At 41.2% G+C, this 12,783-nt stretch overlaps 1 protein-coding gene across 1 annotated transcript in view; it reads right to left on the bottom strand.

Annotated features, from left to right (window-relative positions):
* CLINT1 (clathrin interactor 1) overlaps nt 1-9,180 on the bottom strand; it is a 52,236-nt gene extending 43,056 nt beyond the window's left edge. Inside the window, exon 1 of the mRNA XM_086759081.1 lies at nt 8,996-9,180. Within this exon, the coding sequence (XP_086615207.1) occupies nt 8,996-9,036 (41 nt within the window). The 5' untranslated portion in view covers nt 9,037-9,180. The remainder of the gene's footprint in view (nt 1-8,995) is intronic.
* Nucleotides 9,181-12,783: the final 3,603 nt, after the last annotated feature.

The raw sequence follows: 12,783 nt of genomic DNA, 5'->3' as shown, positions 1-12,783 counted from the left end.
TCTTACCAACAGCATTCCTTCCTTTATGCCAGTACAAATATTTGCGTGACCATGGAGTTAACTGTATCAGGGAACCGATCCAGTAGAGAACTAAATTGGCAAAAACAACTGGTTAGTCTGAGAGAGATTCTCTCATCCAGCAGAAAGTAAGGCAGTGCCAACAAAACAGAGAGAAGTGTGCAGTCTGTGGCAGGCAGAAGGCTGTGAAACCTCTTTTACCATCAGCCTACGCTTACACTGACTGTGAAACTACAATCTAAGATTTCATGGCTTAGGCTATGTTTTCATATTTGTGATAGTGCTGAAGGCATTTGAAACTTCAGGGCAACTACAACAGAGACTCAGTCGTGTTCCTGGGTCTTCTGCTTACAGTAGCTTTAACTATCTCTCTTCCCTTCTCTCCCCTCCCATCTCAATACCGCTTCCTCAGATGTGTGACACAAACACTTGTGCAGTTTTATTGAAAACGAGTCTAGAGAACTAATCTAACTTAAGAACAAATAACCTACAAAGTCCTTTTGGCGGAGGCAAAGGAAGAGAGAAAGCTTTCACTTGGAGCTGTTCCTCTACCCAGTTCACTGCACAGCAGCCTAAACGACCATACTTACACAGCACACAACATAGGAACAAATAAATAATTAATACTTTTTCTAACATTGCTATTGAAAAAGTACTCGGAGAACCACAGCCTACACAGCTTTCTAGAAAGAAGCTAACTACCACCTGGTAACGATTTCCTATGACCTTATCTTAACAGATACTCGTACCTTAAAAAAAATAAAAATAAAAATAAAAATTAAGTGCACCCCAGTCAGAATCAGATCTTATTTTTCAAAGAGGCAGAATAGAGGGGCAGGGGCTGTTCTGTCACGAAAGAGTTAAGCTCTCCTACACAACTGCTCTTTCTAAAGAGACTACTGAGCATCCTTAAAATAAAGTTTTAGCTATACTACAGCTATTTATTCCAAATGGAACAGGTGAATAAAGCTCATGCTCCAAACTGAAAGACTACAGCAGCTGTCAATCATTGTCTACAACTGGGACCATATTTGACCCATGTCAATAAAATCCAGCACACTAAAAGGAACTGGAAAAGGACCAGTTGTAAAACTAAATATTTTACTCACTTGGTACATTTGCTACTAATTTAGTTCTTTATTCTTTGCCCTGAATTAGCTTTGCCTGATGAATAAAAAAAAATTTAGATAAGCATTTAGACAAAGTCACAAAAGTAGCAAACTTCAACCAGAAATTTATGCTATTGTACATCTGTTTTAGTAAAAAAAAAAAAACCAAAACAACCCACAATTAAAGGGAGTAGCTGTCCTACTTTTACAAAACCAAGGAGTCTCAATTTCCCTCCTTTTTAAAAGGCTGTCTTTAATATTTGTTTGGAACCCACGGTGTTAATTTGGTAGTTGAAGTTTCACATCAACCACATGCAAGCAAAGTATTGGGAACATACTTGAAGCAACAGGTCTTGCGCTACATGTTGGAGATGAGCTTCCCAGCTTCAAATGGGACTCCTCGTATTAGGACTCATGGACAAGCTGTATTCCAAACTTCAGAATAAACCAATAAGAAAAATTCCAAGAGTTCCAAAGTGAAGCATACAGCTGTTACAATCAACACATTTTTGTGTTCTAAACCTACCATTCTAGGAGACAATCCTTCACTCGTTCTCCAACACCTCATTTTTCTGTTTTTACAAAAGTTTTATAATTTTCACATAAATACAGAAATCCATTTAAAATGCAAAATGAATGTATGCAGATATGATATACAAGAATCAGATTAGAATTTGAAGATTGTATTTTAGGGTCACTGCAGTGCTTAGAGTTGCACCTTGAAATATGCAAGCCTGAGAGAGAAAGCAGTAGCATGTATCACATTTGCACAATGTTTTATTTTGCACAATGCTAATATTTTATAATACACTAGCTGGTAATACAACCAAGAGGAATTAGTACAGAACTGATTTAAGCACCTTGATCCTTTCGACCACGCAGTGATGTAGGTAAGGCTCTTACCTTTGACCAGCGTCATTTACTTCCCCAGCAGAAGCCTACTCTTACTTCTGGTTGGGCAATGCAAAGCTATGTTTTAAAAATACTTCAAGGACATAGAAGCTGTCACACATACACACATGATTTAGAGTCCCTGAAAATGCGTAAGGCCAGCACTTTAGCTAGCCTTATGCAAGGTAATACAATACAAACTATTGTTAGCTTCCGTAGGGTGTAAAATGGCAATAATACATTCGAAAGAGCACTAACAAAAGCCCCACTTGGAGCGTGCTGATTAAAATTGTGTGTTTGATCAAAACTACCTGATGTCAACTCTTAATATATACTTCAGCTTGTAATATTTGCCTACTTTTGATTACTCCACTGGCTAAATATTCAAACAGGAGAATGACATATCTATGTATATGAGATAACAGAACATAATACTTTCAAAACTGCTTACCACCAATACTAAATCACATAGCCCAAAGACTATAACAGTTTTCATCCCTTACTAAAAACTGCAAGTCCTTGGAAGTTTTTAAAGAAAGGAAGAAAGCCTTAAGAAATAAGTGCTGTGACAAGTGCTCAACAGACACAGTCATGCAGTGCTGCGGAGCCAAACACAGTCCTCCTTTGCATTCCCAAGACTATTTCTCTTTCTTACTCTCTGGCAACCAGGCAGAGGACAAGTCCTTATAAGGCTGGAGATAATAGTAATCACCTTGCTTACAATAATGATACAAAATGCTGTTCTTAAAGCAGTTATCAGCAGGACACCTCTTAAGCAGCAATAGGAGGATAACTCATGCAGTGAGGGTTAACTGTCCCTTACATAAAATGACGGAAGTGTTCACTGCTCTGAAGATCTTGCTTATGCAAACCAAAATAAGTCTTAAATATAAAGAAAACTAAATGATCCTGGAACCAGAGCAAGGGAGTTTATGGGAAGGTCAGATAGCAATGGACTAGTGCTAGACAATTATTTACCCTTTTGCTGGATATATCATATGATGGATCATTGACCATAATACCTGCTGTTACTAAACCAGCAAACTGCACTTCATTACAGAAGAGGTGGACAAATCTATGAACCATAAGAAAATCATCCATATACAAGAACAATTACAGGCGTATTGAAAAAAGAAAGTACTTAGGCAAGAGAATTTAAAACTGTCAGCTGAGTATACATAGGATTCTGCTTATATGTTGGTCACACGTGAGCATACTACAAGCAACGAGCGACTGAAATTTAACGGTAAGCCATGTAATTGTGGGGTAAATCACTGGTATACATTTACCATATTAGTAAGTATAATGCATGAGCTAGCAGACAACATGAGACTGGAAATCAGCAAATCCAGAGTTTTAACTGTGATCAACTCACTGTGACTTGGTTTACTTGACACAATTATCTTTTCCATTTTCCACATCTGTGAAGTGGGGGTAATCCAAAAACCTGTGCTTCTCAGCTGAAGTGCAAGGTCTAATTCACATGCCATGGTTTAGGCTACAACAGCTAGGAAATAAATAACAATCAAAGCAGTAATTCACTCTACAAGTAATCTACCCTTCTCTTTACAGCTTGTACAATTAGAAGTACTAAAGAAAACATGCTGTTTATGAACTAAAAGAACTTCTCCTCTACCTGATCGCACTGAAGCTGATGACAGCAGCTCCTTTAATCCTTCCTTTTACACTAACACTAAAAATCCTTCCTCCTTCCATAGATGTAACATCAGGACAAATAAAGGACCTTAGTGCCTAACTCTACAAATAAATTCTCAAGCATTATAAAAGCTTCCAGCATTTAGTATCTGTACAAGTATTACAATCAGTTCTAAACAAGACAATTTGCTCTCCATTTAAAAACAGCTTAAAATATTACACACTTGGGCAATTCATCAAGCTTGCAAAATGTGTGAAAACATAGCTCTGTAACGCTTCAACTCCCACTTTACAACATGAGGGAACGCAAATACATTCCTGCTGGGTCACCAGAAAGGTGTGGCTAAGAGCAGTACTAGCAAGGGAGTTAGGACTCAGCTAGGTGGACAAACAACTGAACCGGACAGGGGTTGGAAAAAAATAGGAGGATGGCAGCTGTTGTATTTCTAATACTGGCAAGAAAATCACAGGCTCTCTCCTTTTTAAGTATACACCAAAGTAGCTCAAAAGCTCAGTGACTACTATCTCGCCCACCTTAGCTAATTCAAATTAACATCTGGATTATATTGTCCTTATTACATATAGATCTGTCATCGGCACCAAAATTTTAATTAGAATGCTTCTCACCCTTTGATGTGTGGAAGGCGCTTAAAAAGAGCTCGCTCACATTCTGGTCATGCATGTAGAAGATCACAAAAGCTAAGAATAGTACTGAAATGTTAAAGGAAGTAGCTGTGACATAGGCAGCAATCTAATCTCAATGAGTCCAAAGGTCTTCCATCCTGCTTACTGCATGTCCTACATGTCTGCGACAAACTACTTAGCAAAAATATTACACTACAATGACATCTTAATATAAGAGAGGAATTATTGCTACGAGGAATCCAACTAGCCCTGCTAACTATATATGGACAAATGATGTCTTCTGCTTTTAGCATAAGAACTTTGTGCTAAGTTAAGAATATACAGTAACTTTCCAGGGAAATAAGAATCAGCCTTAAGAAAACAGAATTCAACAAAACTAGAGAGTGACGTGATGGCCTGGCTTTTGACCCTGGCCACATGGCGAAGTTAATACCTTCCTGCTTCTGCCAAGCTAAAACTTGTTTTAACGGGGTTTCTTAATATTCGTTATTTTCTTTTGAAAAAGCCATGGGGCTTTCTTTGTAAAACTCCCCTAGAAATTTCACAGGGAACACAAAGCACAACATATACTTGCCTAATAAGACTAAAAAAAGGAAGTTACGAAGTTGTCTAATACTCCACATTTCCATAGCCAGGACTCCAATCCCTTTTGCCAGTTCTGTTATCATACAGTAGGGAGATATTTGGCTGGGGCCTTTGATGGTTTGATTATCAAAGTGCAGATGCACCTATATAAATAAACACGACATTTCTTGTATAAGCTGCTTTCACACAGTACTGGCCATCCTGCAGATCCTCAGTCGCAGGCAGCTCAGAAGCAAATCAAGTGCAACACTTACCCTCAAGTTGCATCACAACTACAGGGCTGTTCGGAGCAGACATGGGGTAACCTGAACCCCCTGCTATGGGAGCTGCAGAACATCTGGGACTACTGTCGTCACGTCATCCAGAGACTGTGCAGCCGAGCAGTGGGACAGCTGATGACCAGTATACTTCCCACCTGCCAAACGTTCTTAGAGCTCACGCTCCTACCAGCTATCTAAAGTACGCTATGTGTGTCTCTGCGCTCTGTCACATCAAGACATTGGTATGCAGCTTGTTAGGTCAGAAAAATTGGTTCTCTCTTGCATATAATGCTTCGGCTAAATATTTCTACCGCAGACCTAACCTAAGTCTATGACAAAACAGAATCTAACAAAAAAATCTACTGCATCACTTCAGGAGTGACTCAGAAGGCCACCTGACTCACTAACTTTTCGCATCAAACACTGCCCTGGACTGGAGCCATCAGAAACCTCTGCCATTTAAACTGAGTTTACTGTTATAGAGCAAACAAGCTGAACACAGAGGGCTGCATTTATTTTCCAATTTTTTTGTTTACTTTCCAATTCTGTTTTGACCTACTGGGGAAAAAGAATCCATACAAGTGAGCACCTAATAAAAGTGAAAATCTGCCTTCTGAAGTTAATTTATGAAACAGAATTTATTCCAGAAGAAATAAGAAAACATAGACCTACACCTTCTAAACTACAAGCTAACCAGAAACTTAATAGAAACTCAATACAGTTCCACACATTTGAAGAACTCTCCCACACACTGCAGTACCTAGGAAGAAATCAGAGCATGGAAGAAGTTTAACATTTATTTAGAAACTGCAAGAATAAAGCTTAGGACAAGCAAATTTTACTAGGCACAGGTAGACTTTATTAGTTATTTGGTTTAAGCCTCAAACTTATTCACAATGCCCAGTTAGATACAAGCTATTACCGTTCAACTGTAATTAAAGGCATTTAAATTTAAGGTGGGGGGAGTTATATTAGCAAATAAGAACAATTAGATTATCAAAAGGGAGAACAAGACATAACAAAAGAGTATCTTGTCACATCCTAGAACAGTCTAAATCTAATACTCTATCACACAGTCTTCGAAATTTCATATATAATAGGACCACCATTTAGTATCAAAAGCAACTGTCTTATACACAAAAGTATGCAGACACACACTTTTGAGTTACTAGAAAATGCTATCATACAAATAGGTGACTCTGGTGTGAAGAGAACTACAAAGCAGAACTGACCTAATGAACTTGATTGCTCAGTTTACATCACACTGAAGAAAAGATAAATACCAAATACTTCGATAATAATAATAAATACAAACCTGAATTTTTTGTATGTATTTTGCAGTTGATTTATTTTTAGGTTCTAAAATTTTGACAAATTTTAATAAGTTACCATTTTTACTCAGGTTTTTTTGTTGTTAAAGTAGTCTGCAGACATTAGGAAAAAAATTAATAGCACCTTAACTATGCATCATCGCTTACTGAACTTTCACACACCAGAAAACCTGAAAACTGTTTAATACAAATCCTCCACCATGAAATACCTCTGATCTAACCAAGCTCTCAGCCACCTGAAGCCCAAATAAGGATTAAAAAAACCAGATGAGTAAGTTGAAATTCTAAGATGATAAGTATCAGCTGAATATGGAACCAAGATGCAGAGCTAACAACACTACAAAGCTATCAAAGTTTGAACTAGCAAAATTTTGAGCTATTTGCACATTTTGAAAATCCCCATATAATCATATTTTTTTTTTAAGGAAAGAGTTTCTTGCTGAAGTTCAGTATGTTCCAGTCGCAGCATCACCAGTTATTTATGAGGCAGATAATATCGCTTAGCCTCTTCTGCAGAGAATTTAGTAAGTCATGGCCTTAAGACAGAAGACATTATGATAAATCTGCACCACACACAATGGGACTATTGATTTTGATGTCTGTAAAGCAGGCTCCACTTCCCTATCTCCCCCCCCCCCCGCTTTTTTTTTGTAAATACACAATCTGCTGTATTTGGATAATGTTATTCCCAGAAACTGAAATTTATTCCAAAAACATTTTTTATTACTTGAAATATCCACTTCTTGCACTGTTTTGGAAATGGAATGTCTTTTCCAAACCAGATTTTGATGTGCCCCATCCCTGGAAGCATCCATGGCCAGGGTGGATGGGGCTTTGAGTGACCTGGTCTAGTGGAAGGTGTCCCTGCCCAGGGCAGGGGGGCTGCAACTGGATGATTTTTAAGGTCCCTTCCAACCCAAACCATTCCACGATTCTATGTACTGTTTAATAACTTAAAAACTAAAAACTTATGAAATAACCTTAAAAGCAAACAACTTAAAAACAGTGACCATGTTATAATGCTATAGTGATCATTAATCCTACACAAATAGAAGTACATAAGCGAAACTCAGAAAAACTTGATTTCCCTGAAAGTTTCCTTTTTGGTCCTGGAACTTGAGACTTGAGGCTCCGCACCCCATTTGTCACATTATAAAAACTAATTTAGCAAGAGCTGACTCTGCATGCAAGAAGTCGTAAAAAGTAAACAACCTCCTCAAGAGAACTCTTATTTACAGTGGTTTTTAAATGTCATCTGATTCTTGGCCTAGAAAAGTCTCAGTCTGGTATACAGCACTATAAGCTAAATACTTGATTATCATTAAGAAGCTGCCATTTCTCTTCAATTTATTGTCTTCAAGCCTACATATAAAGCAAGTCAATTTAAGAACTACTTGGAGAAACAAAAATAAGAAATGTTCAAAATGGAACCTCAAGTTTGAAAGACTTGCCCTTTGACTTCTAAGGCTAGACACGTAATCTCATTTGGTACGCGTTAATCTACAGACCTTCGGCCCGTTACGCCTCTAAGTAGTTCACAATTCACGGAAAAGCGCTCCAAGTCTGCCCCTACTGATTTATTATTTAAGCAGGCAAAACAGAATCTTTGTCAAGTTCTTCACCACATCAAATTTTTCTCATGCCAAAAATAAAGGAGTGGCTGAGAAACGTAACAGTAACGTCATGTTCTCAAGCTGCAACATGGTGATCACGATAACCAAGACCGCAGCCAAGTTTGCAATGGGAGTAGGTTCTAGTCAAGGAGATAAAATTGCAAATGTCTGAGCTATTAACATGTTTAAGGGTGGGATAGAGTATTTCACTCCTCCACCATGCTCCACCTCTGAGCTGCCCAGAGGTGGTAAGTCAATGGCAACTGCAGTAGGGACGCGTCCTTAGGGAGGAGAAAAACACTTTGAGATCCTATGGTGACTTTGGAAGCACTCTGAAAATTTACTGCTATACAGGTGGTTCTTTACTCTCCTCCTTTCAGTGACTTGCTTGTTTCATCCTACGGGGCCTAGGAGCCACGGCAGCAGCCAATCCAGCAGAGGCAGATTTTAAGGGCTCAAGTACCAAAACAGGCACACATCTCCGGGACCCTGCCAGAGCAGGGAGTACCCAAAGAAGCTTCCTTCCCTTCCGAGAGCTGGAAGGGCCCAGATGAGCCCAAGAGGGGCGGGAAAGCAGCCAGCCATAATGGAAAGGCCACAGACAACCTGGAAAGCAGCTCCCGCCGGTCCGAGGGGCCAAGGCCGCGCCGGGAGGACGGGCAGGGGCCACACCGGGCAGTTACTGCGGGCGCAGGGACGGAGGTGGGGAGGGGGCGAGGGGAAGGAGGTGAACTGGGCACGGAGCGGGTGTGAGACAGCCACCTCAGCAGGGGGAGGGGCAGCGGCCATGTTGTGAGGGGGGCGGTGGGAGCACGGGCCCGGCCGAGGGGCCACGACCGAGCCGGCCCCGCCGCCCCGCTCGCCCTCCCGCGTCCCGCCGTACTCACGCCTTGTCCACCAGCTCCCGCACTTTCCACATGTTGAGCATGGCGCCGACCGCCTGGAGACCTCCCCGGCCTCGCTGCCCTCCGCCGCCGGCCCCAGGAGGCCCCTCTCGCCGCGCTCCGGGCAGCCGCCGCCGCGCCGCCGAGCCAGGCCCGCTCCGGCCCGCCGCCGCCTCTGCCAAGCCAGGGACGCGGCGCCGCTCCCGGAAATGGAGAGTCTCGTGGCCGCGCGGCCTGCCGGGAGATGTAGTCTTCCCGCCGGTGGGGCGGGGCGGGGAGGCCGGGCCACCCCGCAAAGCCTGCTGGGAGCCGAACACCGCCCGGCCGCCGCGCTTGCTGGGAATTTTAGTCCCCGGTGAAGGGCGCTGCCTTCGTGCGCAAGGCCTGCTGGGAGTTGTAGGGTCGAGGCCCTCCCTGAGGGGAGGCCGAGTGGCGGACTGGGCCGGGCCGAGCTGGGCCGCGTTGTGGGGATTCTGTAGACACTCACACAGCCGTAGAACCGAGACTTTGTGCCCTCCTTGGCATGGGTTGCAGGTACAGCCCGGCTCTGACCTGCCCTCACACTGCTGCAGCATCTCTGCTGCAGTGAACACCCTGACCCACAGCCAGGCGAGGTACAGGAGGGAGAAAGGTCTATGCAAATAGCTGGTTAAAGCACAAAACACTGATGTAAAACTCATGACTGATTAGAATGTGGCTTTGTACCCTGTTTTTATGGCGAGGAACTCATTAAAGGGCAGCATTCTGTCTTTACGACTGCCTGTTTGCTGATCATGATGTGTTGTCTATGGTGAATTTTCAGTGGACTTTCCGGATTCCTCCTGCAGGTTGAGACCAGGATTTCTTCAAGAAATGCCACACAGGAAAGCGGGTGAAAGGGCAACTGCACTAAGGTAGCACAGACCATTGGGGCACCGCACATTGGGGAACCTCGTCTCCGCTTCTTAAGAAACACCACGTCAATTGCCAAAAAGCCAAGGAACAATCACATATGTTAAAGCTGCCTCAGGAGAATATTAACTGTTTTAACCTACTTGTCAGCCAGCATTGCAAGATCATCTTCAAATATTGCCTGTGCAGGGTATTGAACAGGAATCACAGCTTCCTGGCTATAATGAAAACAGTGAGGTCAGTGAAATGACTTTATAATCAGGATTGTCAGACTGTTTCATTACATACATTTACTTTTGCTCTCTATCAACTTATTTTTAATGTGAGTTTTGAATGACCAGTCATGATGGGGGAATTTTCTTCACAAGAGAAGTGGCAGTCTGTTGGATATTTCTTTCATGGCTTCTGTCTCCTGAACATCTCAGTGAAATCTATTTGAATTTAAGAACATCCTGAACGGATCATCAAATCCAGCATCCTCTTACTAACAGCAGTAAGTCTTAGATGTTCATGTAAAGAATGTAAGAACTGGTGAATGTGGATGGATCGATCCCCATCTACATCTTTCCCATTTTCAGTTTTCTGTGGCTTTAAGACTTGGTTCTGGATTATTGATGCTAAAGATTTCTGCTTAGGAACACTGGATGGGCTTTTGTTTTATGAATTCAACTGATGCTTTTTGAGTCCTTTTAGATTAGTTTACGCAACACCTTGTGGCAATGAATTCTGTGTTATAACCGTTGTGTGAAAAAATAGTTCCTTTTGTCTGCTTAATAGCATTAGTAGTTCAACTATTATGAGAATTAGTGTATAACAATTCCCTATTGCTCCTTTCCTTGTCAGTTGCAAGTTTAGAAATCTGTACATTTCTTACTACACTGTTTTCTCCACTGTGCCTAAGACTTGCAGTATACTTAGTTTCCCCTTGTTCAGAAGTCGTGCCATACCTTTTCATTTCTGCTGTATCATTTTTGAAACTGAAGGGGAAGAACCAGCACTGCATGCAGTAGTGAAGACATTGAACAGCCTAGTGATGTTTTATGGGTTTTCGCTCAGTTCTGTTCATGAGGGTTCTTAACACAGTTTGCCTTTTTGAATGCTACCGAACACTGGGATAATATTTTAATCTGCAGCACAACATTTATGGTGACTGTTTGTGGTTGGTGTTTAACTGACCTCAGCACCAGTTTTGCTGCCCCCACAAAGGAGGGGCACATTGCCCTGTGCTTTTTCCCTTGTGGACTGAGAGGTGGGTGAGATCATTAATTCACATTGCAACACGTGGTAAAGCAAGTTGGGTGAGGACTCTGGCTCTTTGATATCTGCCCTTTATTTTTTTCTGCGAATAAATGGACATTGGTCTTCAGGAGTAGAAGACTACATTAATAATCTCTATTTAAGGAAGAAATAATATAAAGTATTGTAATTGGAGCTTGCAGAAGCACAATTTTTCTGATTTGCTAGAAATGTTGTTATTTTTAAATTTGGCTTCAGTCCATATTGGTTCAAAATCAAATTTTTAAATACATTTCTGATGAACTACAAGTTCTCCAGATTCTGCTGTGATGCAATGAAATTGTTGTTCTTGTTAGTGCTGGTTTCCTTGAGCAGCTGCAAGCAGCTTCCAGAGTTGTGAGTACTGGAACAGACCTGCCCACTCATGATGGGCTGCAAGAGGCAGTTTCCAGCGTCCAGACTCTAGCCACATCTCAAGGTGCACATACCCCCCAAATCAAATCCACTTATTCCTTCCTATTTTCCCATCAGATTTGAACTGAAACAGTTAGGGGTCAATAAGCCATCAGGATTTGTTTGATTTGTTTATTTGGTTTTTTTACAAATCTTTGTTTCCATGTGAAAAAAAATTATGATCCCCTGTAATCATACACTTCAGAAAAAGAGAATAGTAAAGAGAAAATATTTTAGAGGCAGGCATAAGAAAATAACAGTATATGGAGAAGAAAGAGAGAATGAAGCTGGAATGTAAAAGCAGTTAAGATGAAGGTGCATATCCTTTAAGCATTGCTAGCTATGGCTGGATGCAGTAATGGGGCAAGGAGAGACGACTGGCATTTATTGTCAATTTTAAGGTATAGTAAAAAGCAGGTCTTTATGTGAGATTGAATGCAACATGACTGACAGTAATTTTGCCATCCCCATTCTGTCAGCCACTGCTAGAGTGCATGAGCATATGTATAATTTCTGAATGATGTGAAGACACTTTCTGGTTCATAAGCAGTTCCTTTAAAAGAAAGATCTGATCAGTGTAGGTAGAGGGTAATGCAGTTTCAAAGCAATGCAATATTCAGCATAACAGGTAGTAGTTGTAACATATATCATGTAGAGGAAGTGTACGTTGTTATAAATTGAGCCATCAATTACAGGAGAAGCAGTTAGAGAAATTGAACTAATTTGAACACTGCAATAGAGTTTGCACCTGGCTATTCCAGAAGTGAATATGGGCCATTTGGTGCACAAAAAGCCTTGCACATTCCAAATGCCTGAAGAGCAATATTGTTGTTAATATCAACTATATTCATGCACAGCAGAGAGATGTCCAAGTCAGTGATTGATTTACAATTAAAATGCAGGGGAAAAAAAAGAGGAACAAAAAGGAAAATCACATTGTGGAAGGGGAGGGAGGCAGTGGCACCGACTGAGACAAACTTTTAATTTAAAGCAGTATTTGTTTGCATGATTTCATAAAGCTCCACTTTTTACCCACTTACACAGCTGAAGTCTGAATTGTGTAAAGTCTGTTTGTTCTAAGAATTAGTCACTAGGGCAGATGTAACATTGAAATAACATCCTCTGTTTGTAGGCTGGTTAGCATCCCAGGCTTTTCTGAGCAATTGCAGCTTCTCCAAATCCCTCTTTCTGTAACACATGCCATACACACA

The sequence above is a fragment of the Chlamydotis macqueenii genome, chromosome 14, assembly GCF_036417535.1.
Source record: "Chlamydotis macqueenii isolate bChlMac1 chromosome 14, bChlMac1.mat, whole genome shotgun sequence".
In the NCBI taxonomy this organism is placed as follows: Eukaryota; Metazoa; Chordata; class Aves; order Otidiformes; family Otididae; genus Chlamydotis; species Chlamydotis macqueenii.
This window is presented reverse-complemented; position numbering and strand designations above follow the sequence as displayed.